Here is a 14,557-nt window from a genome sequence, read left to right on the forward strand (position 1 = left end):
ATAGTACGTCATAAAATCTGTGTATTTGGGTCTTAAACTTGTAAGTTTAAGACATTTTTGGCTTCTGCAGTTCTTAAATGTGCTATGGCACTCATTTGTACTGAGATTTAGAGCTCTGGCTGAGGAATTTGAGCGTTAATGTGCTGTGACAAGACCCCAGACGCAGAGAAGAAATGAACCCTGTTTAAAGGAATTTATTCCCTAAAATTCAAGTGTTCCTGAAAAATATATTTTTATTGCTTGAAAAGACTTGATAAGGATTTCAGGAGCTGGCTGAAAACTTTTTCGACAACTGCGATTGACATAAAGGTTATGGTAAACGGAATGTAGGGAAAACATTGACCTTCTGTTTAAAGGCAATCAGCAACATATGGTAATTGAGGTTTTTAGCCCCCTATTTTATGTAGGTCTTAAATTGAAATCATTGCAACCTTTGAAAGTCTTACTTTGAACTTAAGGGACATTTAAGAAACCGTGTAGTGTGACATTCACTGACTCCAAAAAGATCCGATTTCTGAGTTTCTGACCTGCTGGTCACCTGTCAGAGCTCTTTATCACTCATGCAGACATGTTGTATACACAATTCCTTTGGCAGAAGCAGCCAAGTATTCCTATGCCTTTCGTCACCTCAGCAGAACAAACACATTTAGTCTCACACCTCGACTGGTGTTCTTATCACTCCTTCGGCTCTCTGATCCATTCACTGCCTTTTCCCTCTGTGTTTCCCTTCTTCTTTGGGGTTCTAATGGATGGATTTGTCTTATCCAGAGATCTGTTAGATGGCCTGTGGAAAATGGGCCTAGAACTTCTTCAATCAAGCTCTTCTGGCGGTAGTTTGCAATACGTTCTGTCCTTGCCCAGTAGGGTTTGAGTCTTTTCATGAAAACTTTAGTTTCTTTGTCTTCTCTTCCATTTTGTCATAATCATTTCTAAGCTATGTTGCTTGTCCATTATGTTCTTCTCTTCTCGATCTTTTTCATCTTTGTGTTTTCCCACACAGCTAACTGTGACCAGCTAACATCTCCGCCACTGATTTGTATTGGAATAACTTGCCCTACTTTGAATCCTCTCTTTTTTTTTTAGAATAAAAAATGTCTCTTTGCCACAGACATGGAAATTCTCCCCTATTTCATTTCTTGAGATTTTAATTTCCCTCCATTGCACTTAAAATGGGAACAATCTACTTTATCCTTCATTGCGCCTCTTTCACATTCTCGCTGGGAGGAGCCAAGTGTTGTGGAAGAGACGTTAGCGAGAGACGACGCGCTAGCCTAATGAAAAGCACCCCTGGAGTCCTTTTAATTTCCCTCCTCCTCAGAAATTGCTAATGGTTCTTAGTGCCAAACAGCACTCAACAACCTCCTTCCTCTTTCTCCTCTCTTCCCATCGTCCTCGTCGTGTCGCTCTATTGACAAGCTGCCGTTGTTCTTTCATGTCCCTGTAATAGGCCTGTGTGTGTTGTCTGCGCCTGAGTCAATGACGCTGCGATGCACAGCCAGATTTCTCTGATTTTTTTTCTTACTCGTCTGACACACTTTACATGCAGCTCCTAAACAGTTCACTGTGTATGGGTGCGTGTGCCCGTGTGCCTGCATCCCTCCCTATTAGCGCTGTCTACATGCGTTTGGCCCACAATACTGGCTTCCCCTGTCACATGCCTGTGGAGATGTGCACATGCACACAGCTGAGTGACAACATTGTATCTTCAGGGTGAGGGGGTTGGAGTGTGTCCCCAGGGAGCTTTGTTAGGAACGCACTGTGTAGGGTCATTTGGGTTTCATTGCTGCTCTGTGTGTGGGCGTGCAGGCGTGTGTGTGTGTGTTGTCCCAAACACCCTCAGTGTGTTAATACTACTCCTCTGGGGAGTTCCACAATGCTGCCTGACATGATTCACACTGACTGGGGGTGACCTTGAGAAATGGGACAAACAAAAAAATAATAAAAATAAGGGAGCCACGTACACGGAGAAAACGCTCCCCACACTAATTATTGGAGTAACTGATGCTGCTCACTACTCTCGACGTGTGTGCGTTTTTTCTTTTTTTTTGATTGGCCTGTGTCCACCCCCTACAGGTCAACGTCACAGTGGACTACATCAGAGCTGCCACTGGTCCAGGAGAAGGAACACCTGCCTTCTCAGAGCGCACCTGTGCCACAGTGACAATCGGAGGAATGTAAGTAATAATTTAGTTTGCCAAGCTGAGCAAAACTACTTTCTACCTTTTTTCGAGTGGAGTTTGTTACAAATACACTGTCTTGGAAAAACCGTTTTATGTTAGGACAGCAAGCTTCAATGCATTTACTTGAGATTTTATGATATAGGTCGACTTTAGTAATGCATAATTGTGAAGAAAATGGAGAAGGTAGTTGGGAATTTATTTTTCCATATGTCTGACTAGTGGTTGTGTGTTTACAGCTGCAACCTTGCGTGGTTCGTTTCTAACAGCGCGAGACATAGAAAGGAGTGCTTCCTTGAATATGCAACAGAATCTCAAATGGATTTATCTCTCGACTTTGACTGGGCCATTCTAACTCATGAACATGCTTAGCACCAAACCTATCATAACTCGAACTACATGTTTAGAGAGGTTTTAATGCATCCGTCTTTGTATCCTCGCTGACGTGTCTCAACGTCCGTGCTGAAAAGAAACATTCCCACAGCACAATGTTGCCACCACTAAGCCTGTCGCAAAAGGCCGTAAATCAATTAAACACATGATATCATGATGATCACAAAACTGGCAGCGTCTAATGATATTTTTATCAGGGCAATTTTCTTTACAGGGACTTCATAATCCGCTATATTTATGGCTTCAGTTGTTTGGTTTTAATCTCCATTTTATTTGTTGTTACTGGTTAAGTTTTTTGTTTTTATATATCCACTTTAGATTCCAGTTCCAGTGTTAGGTTTTCTTTGGAAATTTAAATGTATTGATTTCTGATAGAGTGTACTTCAATTACTATGCTGCTATTATTATAATTGAAAATGGTCTCAAACGAACATTATTGTTTATCAAGAAAGGCCTAGTAGCCACTGCAGATTTTACATTGGGCTTTGTGTGTGAAGGTCAATATGAAGTATCTGTTTTCTGCTATTCTTTTTGCGCATAGGGTTAAAAAAAACAAACCATGATGTTCTTTAAAAAGTCTCTGGCTCGCAGGAGAGTGTTTTATTTTGAAGTATCAGAGTGGAAGAGGCCGAATATGAGAGCACTGCACACTTCTCTGATTTTTGTTAGTAATAAAGTTTGAAACTTGTGTATCATTTTTCCTCTGCTTCACAATAATGTATTACTTTCTTGGTTGAAATAAAATGCAAAATGTTTATGGTTGTAACTGAAGTAAATTTGGAACAGTTCAAGGCCTATTAATACTTTTGCAAAGGGCAGTACAAGATCAGATCACGCAGCAGTTCAGGTTGACTCAACACGTCATTTTACTATAATTTCATCTGAACACAACAAGATCATTTTAGAATGCTTTGAATTTGTAAGCTTGTTAATCAGAACTGAAGCTACTGCTTTGTTCTGAGCAGGGTCACCTGAGTGCAAGCAATTATATTCTATCTGCAAGCCTGTCTTTGAAGGAATTTGGCTTATCAGTTTGTCATTTTCTTTACACAAGATCACAGATATAAACGCTTTTCAGAGGTTGAAATTTAATCAAAACCATCGCAGAGCTTTAATGCGACATTGCTAGAAAAGAGGCTTTAGAAGTCTGTTTCCCCCTCAAAGGAACTTTTGAAAATCACACTCGTCCTGTTTTTATTACTATTTTTTTTTTTGTATTGTTTTTTTTCCCCCTCCACCAACCGTATCATTGGAGCCATAAAGAAACATCACACGAACACACACAGACAGGCAGATCTCTCCATATCATCCAACCAGCTGTCTCAAATGTGGTGGCACAGAGGTCAGGTCTGCTCATGTAAGCAGTCGTTTAGAGTCTTCAGTTGGACCACACCACACTGTGATTCTCCTGGATAACAGTTGGCAGAGTCCCCATGAATACTACAGTCAGGGTTGAGGAGGTTAGTGAGATGGAAACTCTCAACCCCCCTCTGAGCCCCAGTGGGGGACTCGGGTATTTTTGGTTATTATCCGTAATAATTACTGTGTTAAAGAATTGTTTGTGACAAGACTTGTTTGTTTCATTTCATGTTTTTGCAGTTTTGAAGACGTTTTCAGGATCCAGTGGATTTTTAACATTTTTTTAACGTTGATTATTCAGTCAGTTGGTGCCCACGTGGGACTTAGTAGTCACTCCCACAGCTGACGATTAAGTCATTTTCTATATACAGGTTGGGATCAGCTGAAAACTGGTTAAAAAAATATTGATGCTCATGGTTTGTGAAATAAAGGAGTGCCACATGTCATACAGTTCTTGGCAGCGTATGGCACAAATAGAAGAGGGGATGAAGGAGTGAAGGGGCCAGTTGACTCAAAGCCAGCATGAAGGGTTTTCTTAAATAAAAAGGGTAAAAAAATGATCTAAAATGTCTCAAATTCAAATCTTTTGTTTAACTTTTAAATGGATATATTGTCTTTGCTCCTTTCTCCAGTGTGACCACACCTTTTTAAAAAAATCTTAAATTCTAAAATAATGGCCTAATGCAGAGGTGGGCAATCCTGGTCCTCGAGGGCCGGTGTCCTGCAATTCTTAAACGTCTCCCTGATCCAACACACTTGAATCCAACAGATGAATCACCTCCTAAGTGCAGTCAAGTTCTCCAGAGTCCTGCTAATGACCTCATTATTTGACTCAGGTGTGTTGAAGTAGAGATACATCTAAAAGTTGCAGGAGACCGACCCTCGAGTCCTGGAGTTGCCCACTCCTGGCCTAATGTCTTTAATTGTAAAAAAAACAACAAAAAGGTTGGCCAAAAAAAAAAAAAAAAATCTAAAACCTGTTATTCACAGGTCTTGAGCACTTTAAAAAATATATTAGATGTAATTTTCTTTTTTTTTTGTCTCACAGGACTTTTCTGTCAGGCAAAAATTTGAGCTTCACTTAGACTTCCACAGTGCATGTGACTCTAGACTGTTGTGGCTATCGGTAACTCACTGCTAGCATACTCTTGCTAGCTAGCCTTTTTGTGTCTATTATGGATAAATGCAGATTAATCGCCAGTTGACTGGATGAAGTTCATACATTTCTGTGGAGATGCATATTTTAAGTTTTGTTCATAATGGCCTTAAAAAGTCTTGGTAACACTTTATTTGACAGGATGTGCATAAGACTGACATAACACTGTCATAAACATGACATAACACCTGTTATGAACATGAAGGAGTCTAAAATACCAAAGTCTAAAATTTGAGTTGGTAAAACCAGCAGAAGCCCAGTTCTTAGTGAACCTCATTCCTCATATGTTTGGGAACATACATTGAAACCTCTAACAGTTTAAAATGACACCAACTATACGAATTATCTTTCTCATGTCTTATGAAATGGAGTATTAAAGTTAACTGTCCACTTTGTTTCTGCCAGTAACATAGCCGAAGCTCTGGTCAGTAAGGGTCTGGCCACAGTCATCAGGTATCGACAGGATGATGACCAGCGCTCCTCCCACTATGATGAGCTGCTTGCTGCAGAGGCACGGTGAGGAACTCCACTACTTTTTCTAAATCTTTTTCATTGATCTCACACTGTGGATTCATGATGGTTTGTGTGTTAGAATTTGGAATAAAATGGAGCATTAAAAATCTACTTGAAGCACCTTGCAGTTATGTTTCAAATAAACTTGATAAATTAGTCTTTGTAATGACCCTGAGTGTTTTTCCTCTGATGTAGGTAAGGTTACCCCTTGCTAATTCTTTAAATTTATTTTAATAGTATCACCGTAATTAGTTCCTGCCCATCAGGCTGGTGATTCACTTCCCGAGGAAACATGTCTCTGCTCTTAAATATTTACTCACACACATAGTAATGACCCCTGTGCTTTCTCTGCCTCTGTCCCTTTTTAATTTTTTCCCCCCTTTTTTTGTTTCTTTTTGTATGCCTGGGCACACATACACCATCCCAGGCGCCAGACGTTAAATCAGAGTCTCTCTTTACTCAGGCCCTATGAATATAATTATGTGGAGGTGCAGTGGAGAGATTTAGTACAAGCTTTATTACTCTGCCATAGATTAAGATCTGCTTGCTGTAGGTAGAGCAGATGCAGCTGCAACCTTTTTTATAGCATTAACTCTTCCTCTCCTCTTGTCTTTCAGTGTCACCGGCCATCTGCCCCTATTTCTCCTCCTGCCCGTTCTTGCTCTCTCTCTTCCTTTTGTGCGTTTTGTCCTTGTTTCTTCCCCTTTGCTGCTTCTCGCTATGTCCTTCTACGGACTTGCTCTTCTGGGTCTTCTTTCCCTCATTTCTTTTTGTCACTTTTCCTTCCCTCTGCTGCTTTTTCTCTCTCGCTCTCCCCCCCGTCCCTGGTGGGGTCCTATAAGAGACGATGAGCGGTTTCTGTCTATTGCCTTAGTTATATTTTTAGCTCCCATTGCATAAAGCCAGTGGCCCACAGCCTTCAAGGAACCTCCTCTAGGCTATTAAAATGCACATCTTTACTGTACAGGGCTCCAGAAATGTAGCTGGCTTATCTTAGCAGCACTTTTGTGGTCCATCCCAGTGACCCAGTGGACAACAGGACCTTTGACTTTATCTTCATCGCATTTAATCCGGCAGACTTATTAAGGCAGCTCTAACTAGCGGCAGTCATCATGGAAGACCCTTAGCTGCCTCTAAAGATAGATCATTTCTCTTTTCACATTCATGATGCTAAATCATCTCCCCATTATGATTTATAACTATGGCCTCTCTTTTTGTAATACTAACCCCAAGCCTTAAAATGGAGAAAGTGTTTTATGTCTTTTTTTAATTCAATGTACAGGTGGTTTTCTGTAAATTAGAATACCCAGTTAAACAATTCAAAAGGTGAAACAATTCAAAAGGTGAAATGTTTTAGATTTTAACTTCCCGCTTGGTTGTTACTTTAATGGTAATTAAAATTAGACAAAAATGTTTTGTGATTCAGAAATGTGATGTTTCAGTCATGTTATGGGCTATGTAGCCATGCGGAACATTGTTGACGTAAGTCATGCAGCAGTTTCCATGAGGATGTTTACTGTTCAGGTTTCTATCAATGGAAGGTTTAGTGGAAGGAAAACATATGGTAGCTAAAGAGACATATGTAGTAGAATAACTTCACAATGTGGTTTGTATTCTTAGGTATTATTCAAATTTTCTCGAAATATATTTTGGGTTTTCATTCACTGTAAACCATGAATATAAACCTTATAGAAATAAACTCTTCAAATAATCGGTCTGTGATAAATCTATATAATTTCACTGTGACTTTTTGAATTGAAATACTGGATTAAATTAACTTTTTGACAAAACCCTTAATCGATTGAGATGCTCCTGTACCTTATGCATATGTGGAGGCTGTATTGTATGGATGCATTGATGGATTTCTAATGGTGGTGTTTGAATGCAGGGCCATCAAAAACGGAAAGGGGCTGCACAGCAAAAAGGAGGTTCCCATCCACAGAGTGGCTGATATCTCGGGGGTATGCATCTTTTTTATTATTTTTAATAATACATGTACACTCATCCTATGCAGGGAAATAAGATGGTTTACATGATGTGGATAATAGGATGAGCATTCATGTGCTGTGGCTATAATTGGAATTAAATCGTTTTAAATGTGGAGTCATTTGCACACAAACATCATAACTCTTAAAAGATACGTTGGGGCCAGTAATTCTCAGAAAATGATCTATAATCATTGACTCATCCTTAGTGGCCTCTAAAAATAAACCTCATTAATAAAAGCATTTCGGTCCTTGCCTGTTTTCATGTGCTCAGGGGCTTGATTGAGGCGTCATTTGGCTAATGAAGCCTGATTGGGAGGGCTCATCACACGAACATTATTGTGGGAAATCCATAAAAGCGTGCAGTAAAGGTTGATTGCTGCACTGTTTTTCATCTTTTTTTATATGCTCAAGCCAGGAAGCTGTTTTTCTTTCACTGAAAGGAAGTTTAGTTTTTAAGACATCTATATGTAATACAGTAAAGAACATTTAAATAGGTGTGCGTTAGTTTTTACTGAAATGGAACCTTGCACCTCTATCTATTTTTATAAAGTGGATGTGATCCAAAAACTTCTGATTAATAATCCGTGACGTACTGCTTTTAGTTATATTGAGAAATGCATCTAACCGGATGGTTTTTCTTTTATTTTGATCAGCAGTGACCGTTTGATTAGAAATTGACAATTTCCTATCAGCATATGATATATGATGTACATCCACCACAGCCGTGCTTATCACTGACATGCTAGACAGTTTGAAACTGGAACTCTTTAATAATTTCCTTTGCCATAAAATATTAAAGCTGTTTTACAAAGACTCTTTGTACACACACGGCATGTTCTCTCCTCAGCTCCTAATTTAATTAGCGTCTACTAATGTCAGTAAGGCCAGAAGGAAATATTTTGAATGTTTTTCTTAATCATATATTAGAGCGTTTAAGGTTTACAGCGATTAACAATTTGGAGAACCGCAACAAAGAGTCTTTAAATCACCAAGCCTCTATGAAAACCTTTGGTTTCAATGGGTTTGCACACACATTTACCTTTGGCCTGTAATTGTGAAGGGCACTCGAAAAAAAAAAAGTGTATGAAAACCTTAAATCACACACTACAAATGGATTTATTTAGCTAAAGATAGAAATGCCTTACTATAGTGGTGTTTTGTGTAGCCATTTTTATGTCTGACATGTTCTACAGCACTCTGTAGCTTCACTACATTTGTACTTATTAGCTGCACCCTGTCACTGGGTTCAGGTCAGTGCCATTATCTCGCTGCAAACCCTCCCTTAACTTTTCTGTCTGTCTCCAATAAGACATGCTTGATTTGCAGCACGATCTAGGACTGTTGCCAGCGATTGCCAGCATGTGTGGATGTGCTCGTGCGTGCACACCTGCACGCACACACACACACACACATGCACCAGTTGTTTGGCAAGGCTAATATAATGAGCATTCTTTAAAGCATTACAAGGACCAAAATAGCATTGTTGCTCACCAGCCCCAACATACTTTTCCCCTATCCCTCTAAATACACACCCGTCCCCCTTGTGGAAATACACACTCCTATACGTCAGCATCCTTTAGTGAAGGTCTTTTGAAAAGGATTATGCACATTGAGTGGGATGCAGTCACAAATAGTGCAGAGATAGGTTTATAAATGTATACTGTAGGAGATGCACAGAGGTGGTGGGAGGAGAGTGGATAAAGCACTTGACTCACCTCGTGCCTCTAAAGGTTGCATAATGAGGTCCTCTTCTTTCACTTGTCTCTCCCTTTTTCTGAACCAAGTTGGGCTGCACAGCCCACACATGCTGCAGGTGCGGTAAATGTTTGTGTGAACTGGAGTGTCATCTCCCACTCGAGGGGTTATTTTGGAATGTAGTGGGTGGAGTTCAGGTGGAACATCTTATGGCTAAAGTATATACCCCTCACTAATGCACTCTGATTTGAGCCCTGCTGATGACATGAACTTTATTTTGTTTCTAGTAAATACATGGCTGTTTTGGGCTATGTCACTGCCCCAGTGGAAAAAATAATGAAATGAAAGAAAATATTGATAAATTGTTGTTACTGGAACACTGTGAACTCTCATAAATTTGCTTTAGCAAATGGTAAACTGGTTTGTTTGCTCCGACTTTGTGTCTGAGCCTTTGTTCCTACTCCTGTGTCCACGCTGGCTCATCCAAACACAACACTGGTCCATGACTCACCGGTCTGTTGTGCCTACATGCTCATGCCTGGAGTAGGCTCACATTAAATTATTTTTTTAGCGTTTATGAATCTTCCTTTGCTACTGAAGCACTAGTGCTGCCTGAATACACGATTTAGCTCAGCTTGTAATTTTTGGCCCGAGTACACCAATAAGTTATGACTCACTCTTGCAGACAGAGATGGGAGCAGGAAGGGAGAGAATTATTTTTGATTGCATGAGGTTCCAGATGTGTCACTGAGAAGGAAGGCAGACTTCATTAGGCCATACTGTGATATAAAGATGTGTGGAAAAGCAGGCTTTCACTTGGTCTTGTTCACCCTTTGCAATATGAGAGAAATTAATCTTAAAAGCCATATGCCATAACTGTTTTTTTTTTTAGAACTTGTTGCTGTCATTGACATTCTGTGAACAAAATTGAGAAAAACACAAAAATACATGGAAATGAAAGGGGCAGCCATATAAGTGACAACCTAGTAACTTTAAATTGCCATACTTTAGCTAATTCATTACAGTTTATACCCTCAATTAGGAATACCAAAGTCTCCAGGTGGATTTGAGTTAATAAGGTGACTATTTGCAAGCCCAATCATGCTAGCACCATATTGATTGATTTGAACTCTTCATGTGGTATTTTTGCACAGTGACCACTTCAGGCAAAATATTTTACTCAAAATGCATTCAGAGGATTTCTGCTTTGGTTCTGACCAACATTTTCACTGTTGTGCACAGACACACTTGGATAGGATCCTTGGCCTGCTTTGCATGAACATGATGTGCAGTGATTTTTGAAGTCTCACATTTGATGAAATGATCAGTCTGTTTTTCTTGTGAATGTTTGAATGGATTACACTATTGTAGCTGCCAAACCAGTCCACACCTTGTCACACCATTCAAAAATCTTTAACACTTTCCCTCTATGATCAAGAAAACTCTTCTTCATTCGGCTCAGGCACTGAGGAAAAAAGTGTTTTGTTTGAAGCTAATTGTAATGGCTCCACATGCAGGGTAATTTTTTGTTGTTGTTGTTGGTGAGAGCATTTAAATATATAAAATAATCCAAAGATATTCACAGATATTTCTTCCAAAAATGAAACACAAAAAATTAAGCAGACAAAATTAAAAATATGATAAAAAGGAAGCATTTTCCTTTCAAGGTATATTTTGTTGTGTGAGTAGTTTGGCTTTAGTAGTAGTTTGGATGACTCCTTGTTACCTAGTATTTTTTTTAATCAAAAACAATTTTGAATTCACTTAACTTTTTCATAAAAAACAATACAAACTCTACCATTTTTTATTAATTCTTCAAAGATTTCAAGACTTTGACTCTAAAATGCTGCTATTTGCCTTTTAATTCTCTTTCTCTCCTGCAGGAGACACAGAAAGCCAAGCAGTTCCTGCCTTTCCTGCAGAGAGCTGGCCGGTCAGAAGCTGTTGTCGAATATGTCTTCAGTGGATCTCGTCTTAAGCTGTACATGCCCAAAGAGACCTGTCTCATCACATTCCTTCTTGCTGGTAGGTTTGCCTTTCTAATGTCAAAGTCCTTTTAATTATGCCATCTAAGTCAGTGGATCTAAGTAAATAGTCAGGTTTCCTAGCACCACAGTACTGACAAAACATTTGAAAACACCAATGTAGCAAGACTTTTTTCAGTATTTTTCCACTTAAAGGCAAAAATGGGGAAAGGACTTGCTCTATTTGAGGAATGTAGTTTCATTGTGGTTTACAATTTTACTCAGAAATACATGTTCCCAAGGTGGATAGTGAAATTGGGTTTTTTCTTTTGAAATGAGGATCTCCCAGTATTCTAGTAGCAATGTTTCTGACTTGTGTTTTTGTGATAGCTGCAGTAATAAAACAGTTTATTTGCACTTCTAGCAACTTGTTTCTTGGAAAACTATAAAATGTTCCACACAAAGGCAGTCATTTACAACCTATAGTTGTGAACATTTTTGAAGACGAGTTAGATACTCCTAGATTCATGTTTCTGCCTGCTGGCAAATAGACACTGTCAGTTGTTATTGATTCACCTTTTTTAGCTTCAATTTAAACTTGCAGATATTGTAATGCACTAGTTTACTGCACTTCTATTTGAGTATGTTGAAGCAAATGTACTCTTTCTGTAAACTACTCATCATTTTGACTCCTTATTAGCTCTTCATCAAAGTTTATTAGTTTCAAATTTACTTTGTAAATGGTTTATCTCCAAATTTTTTTTGGCTACCACTTGTCCACCAAAGTGCCAATCCTGGTATTTCTATAACAGGAAGAGACTCTTGGATCTAATTGTTCCATGTAATGAAAGTTAATTCCTTATTCTCTTCATTTCTGGAGCAAGAATATCAACAAATGGTTATTTTGCTCTTAGAGGGGTGCAAGACTAGTGAATAGCAAAGTATTAACTAGATGTTTTTACAGCAAGCGTAAACACATTTTTGTCCCAAGAGTTTTTGTTTTCTTAAACTTTAAGAAGGTCAAGCTGTGAAGACTCGATATGTTCCCAGAATATCAACGTGTACCTTTTGGCATTTCAGCAACAGTCAGTTTATTTCCCCTGCTACAGATAGTAATCGCTTGTCTTGTACCTCATAAACAGCAACTCGGGGGATATATGTTGGACTAAACAGAACTGCAACAGTAACGTATCTGATCAAATGTGGAAGAAACTTATAATCACAGGTGCACCTCTGAAGAATTCAAATATTATCAAAGCTGTCACATTAGACCCATCGAAATGCATTTCCACCCATAGAAATGTATGCACCTTATACTTGAATCGGTCATCTTTTACATGAGTTCCTGCATCAATGTGGTGTGGCATGGAACCTCCTGATTGCTTTAATGGTGACCTTCAGCTGGTTTGCAATGTAGGTTCCTCTCAAGACTCTGGTTGTTCCTGTTGCTAGTGGATCTTTTTCTGTCTGTAAAGTTGTTGCTCGACAAGCTGGCTGTTTAGACTCCTCATGGATATCACGAACAAGCAGCAGTGAAAAGTCTAACTTTTTAAAATTAATTTTAAAAATAAGTAATCTAAATGGCTAATTTAAATATCTTAAGAAGCAGTCATTTAATATGGAAATTTATGACCTTGTAATCCTGATTGAGCATAAAATCAAGAACTTAGTGATTACTCGTCATTATGATCATATTACGCGGTTCTTGAGAGAGCAAAATGGAGAGTTCCATTGAGTGAATGGGATCCCGTTGGTCACTATTGGTGTGCCTTTAATTTGAATGGGTGATAATTAATATAATCCATGATAATAGTCTCATTTTTTTTAAACATTAGGAAGGACATTATCATTATACCATTTGATGAAGGTAGGAAACATTTCTCTAAAATCTGATTTTGTAGCCTGAAGAAAAGAACATGACAGTCCAATCAGGGAGCGCCCATTGCTTTTTTCTTTTTTTCTTTTCTTAAACACATTTTGTGAATGTCTCTGTTAACCTTGAAACCATGGCGGTAGACATAAATCTGATGGACTTGTTGAAAAACTGGGAAGGTTTTTTTAAAAAAAAAAAACTCAAAGTGATCAATTACAATGTGAGCATGGTACTGATGGAAAAAAACTAGTACACAGCATTGGCTCCACAATGTTGGTAAGACATCATGTTAAGATAGATTTTATATACACAATCACATTGTTGTTGGCAAATCTTAACTTCAACAACAGAACTGAAACCCCTGAATAGGTTAAATCAAGGTCGTCATTGGAAAATCTTTGTCTCCAGGAAATGACATAAGCTTTATACCTTAAATCAAATATACACCTTTGTTTTCTTTAAGATCTCGATTGATACCATTGATATTTCCAGTTGCTGCTGAAGCGATACATATTCTCGTTTTTTTATCTCTTTCCCCTTCATCTTTTTGTTGTCAGTTTGAGATGAAACAGTATATCTTGTAGGCCACGGCCTCAATGTTTTTGTGCGTGACGTTTTTAGCTGTATACTAGATTTTCTTGTCGCAACTGATGTCAAACCCATACCACTACACATGAAATGAAGCCCATGGGGCAAAAGACACCCATCTGTCTGGGTCTAATCTCCCAGCTCTCTATCTCTGACCACTTTCTTTTCCCTGTCAAAGTTATCTTTTCATGTTTTAGTCACCCATCTGTATTGGGGGTCGTGTGGAAAATGACACAAGCGATAAAACAGAGGCCCCAACACTGTTGTATTTATCTGTCTAATGAAGGCCCCTACAAACCTCTGGACCTTTACCCTTTTAAGCTTTTTCATATTTCTAACAAGAAGTAAAATGTCTTGTTTTATGTTACAGCTAGTGTGAGTATTTTAAAAGTAGGCTCGCAATAACTGCATCAACGCTTATTTAAATGCAAGAATTCGATGCACATTTTGAATTTACTGTGGATTTTCTGTAATACAAATTGACTCAAAATTGTGCTCTCTTACAGACTTGTTTAGTTAAGCCCCTCTGCAACAATGCTCTGTTTTTTGATCTTGTTGGTTGATGTGATTTCTTAAGCTGATCTGTTCCACCTTGGAACAAGAACAGTTCCAGCTCTTCTGTAAAAACCTCAAATGAAGAACTTGAGTAAGCGAATGTAAACTTGGAGGGTTTTAGGAAGGAAGCTCATCATTACAATTCATTCATCTAATTGTAAAGTCAAATCATATTCATATATGATTTCTAAAAGCTGGGCCCTGTTGTTGTCTGGGCGTTAAGTAAATAGTGATTGTGCACACAGAAAATATTCAAATGATCTTGCAGTTAAAACAAGCACTGCATTATTAATCTG

The 14,557-nt window shown here is 38.6% G+C and overlaps 1 protein-coding gene across 1 annotated transcript in view; it reads left to right on the plus strand.

Annotated features, from left to right (window-relative positions):
• The window catches only part of snd1 (staphylococcal nuclease and tudor domain containing 1), a 188,126-nt gene that overhangs the window by 44,138 nt on the left and 129,431 nt on the right, over positions 1–14,557 (plus strand). The window contains exons 12-15 of the mRNA XM_032588843.1: positions 2,074–2,174; positions 5,491–5,601; positions 7,487–7,559; positions 11,165–11,306. Of these exons, the coding sequence (XP_032444734.1) occupies positions 2,074–2,174; positions 5,491–5,601; positions 7,487–7,559; positions 11,165–11,306 (427 nt within the window). The remainder of the gene's footprint in view (positions 1–2,073; positions 2,175–5,490; positions 5,602–7,486; positions 7,560–11,164; positions 11,307–14,557) is intronic.

Source organism: Xiphophorus hellerii, chromosome 17 (assembly GCF_003331165.1).
Source record: "Xiphophorus hellerii strain 12219 chromosome 17, Xiphophorus_hellerii-4.1, whole genome shotgun sequence".
In the NCBI taxonomy this organism is placed as follows: domain Eukaryota; kingdom Metazoa; phylum Chordata; class Actinopteri; order Cyprinodontiformes; family Poeciliidae; genus Xiphophorus; species Xiphophorus hellerii.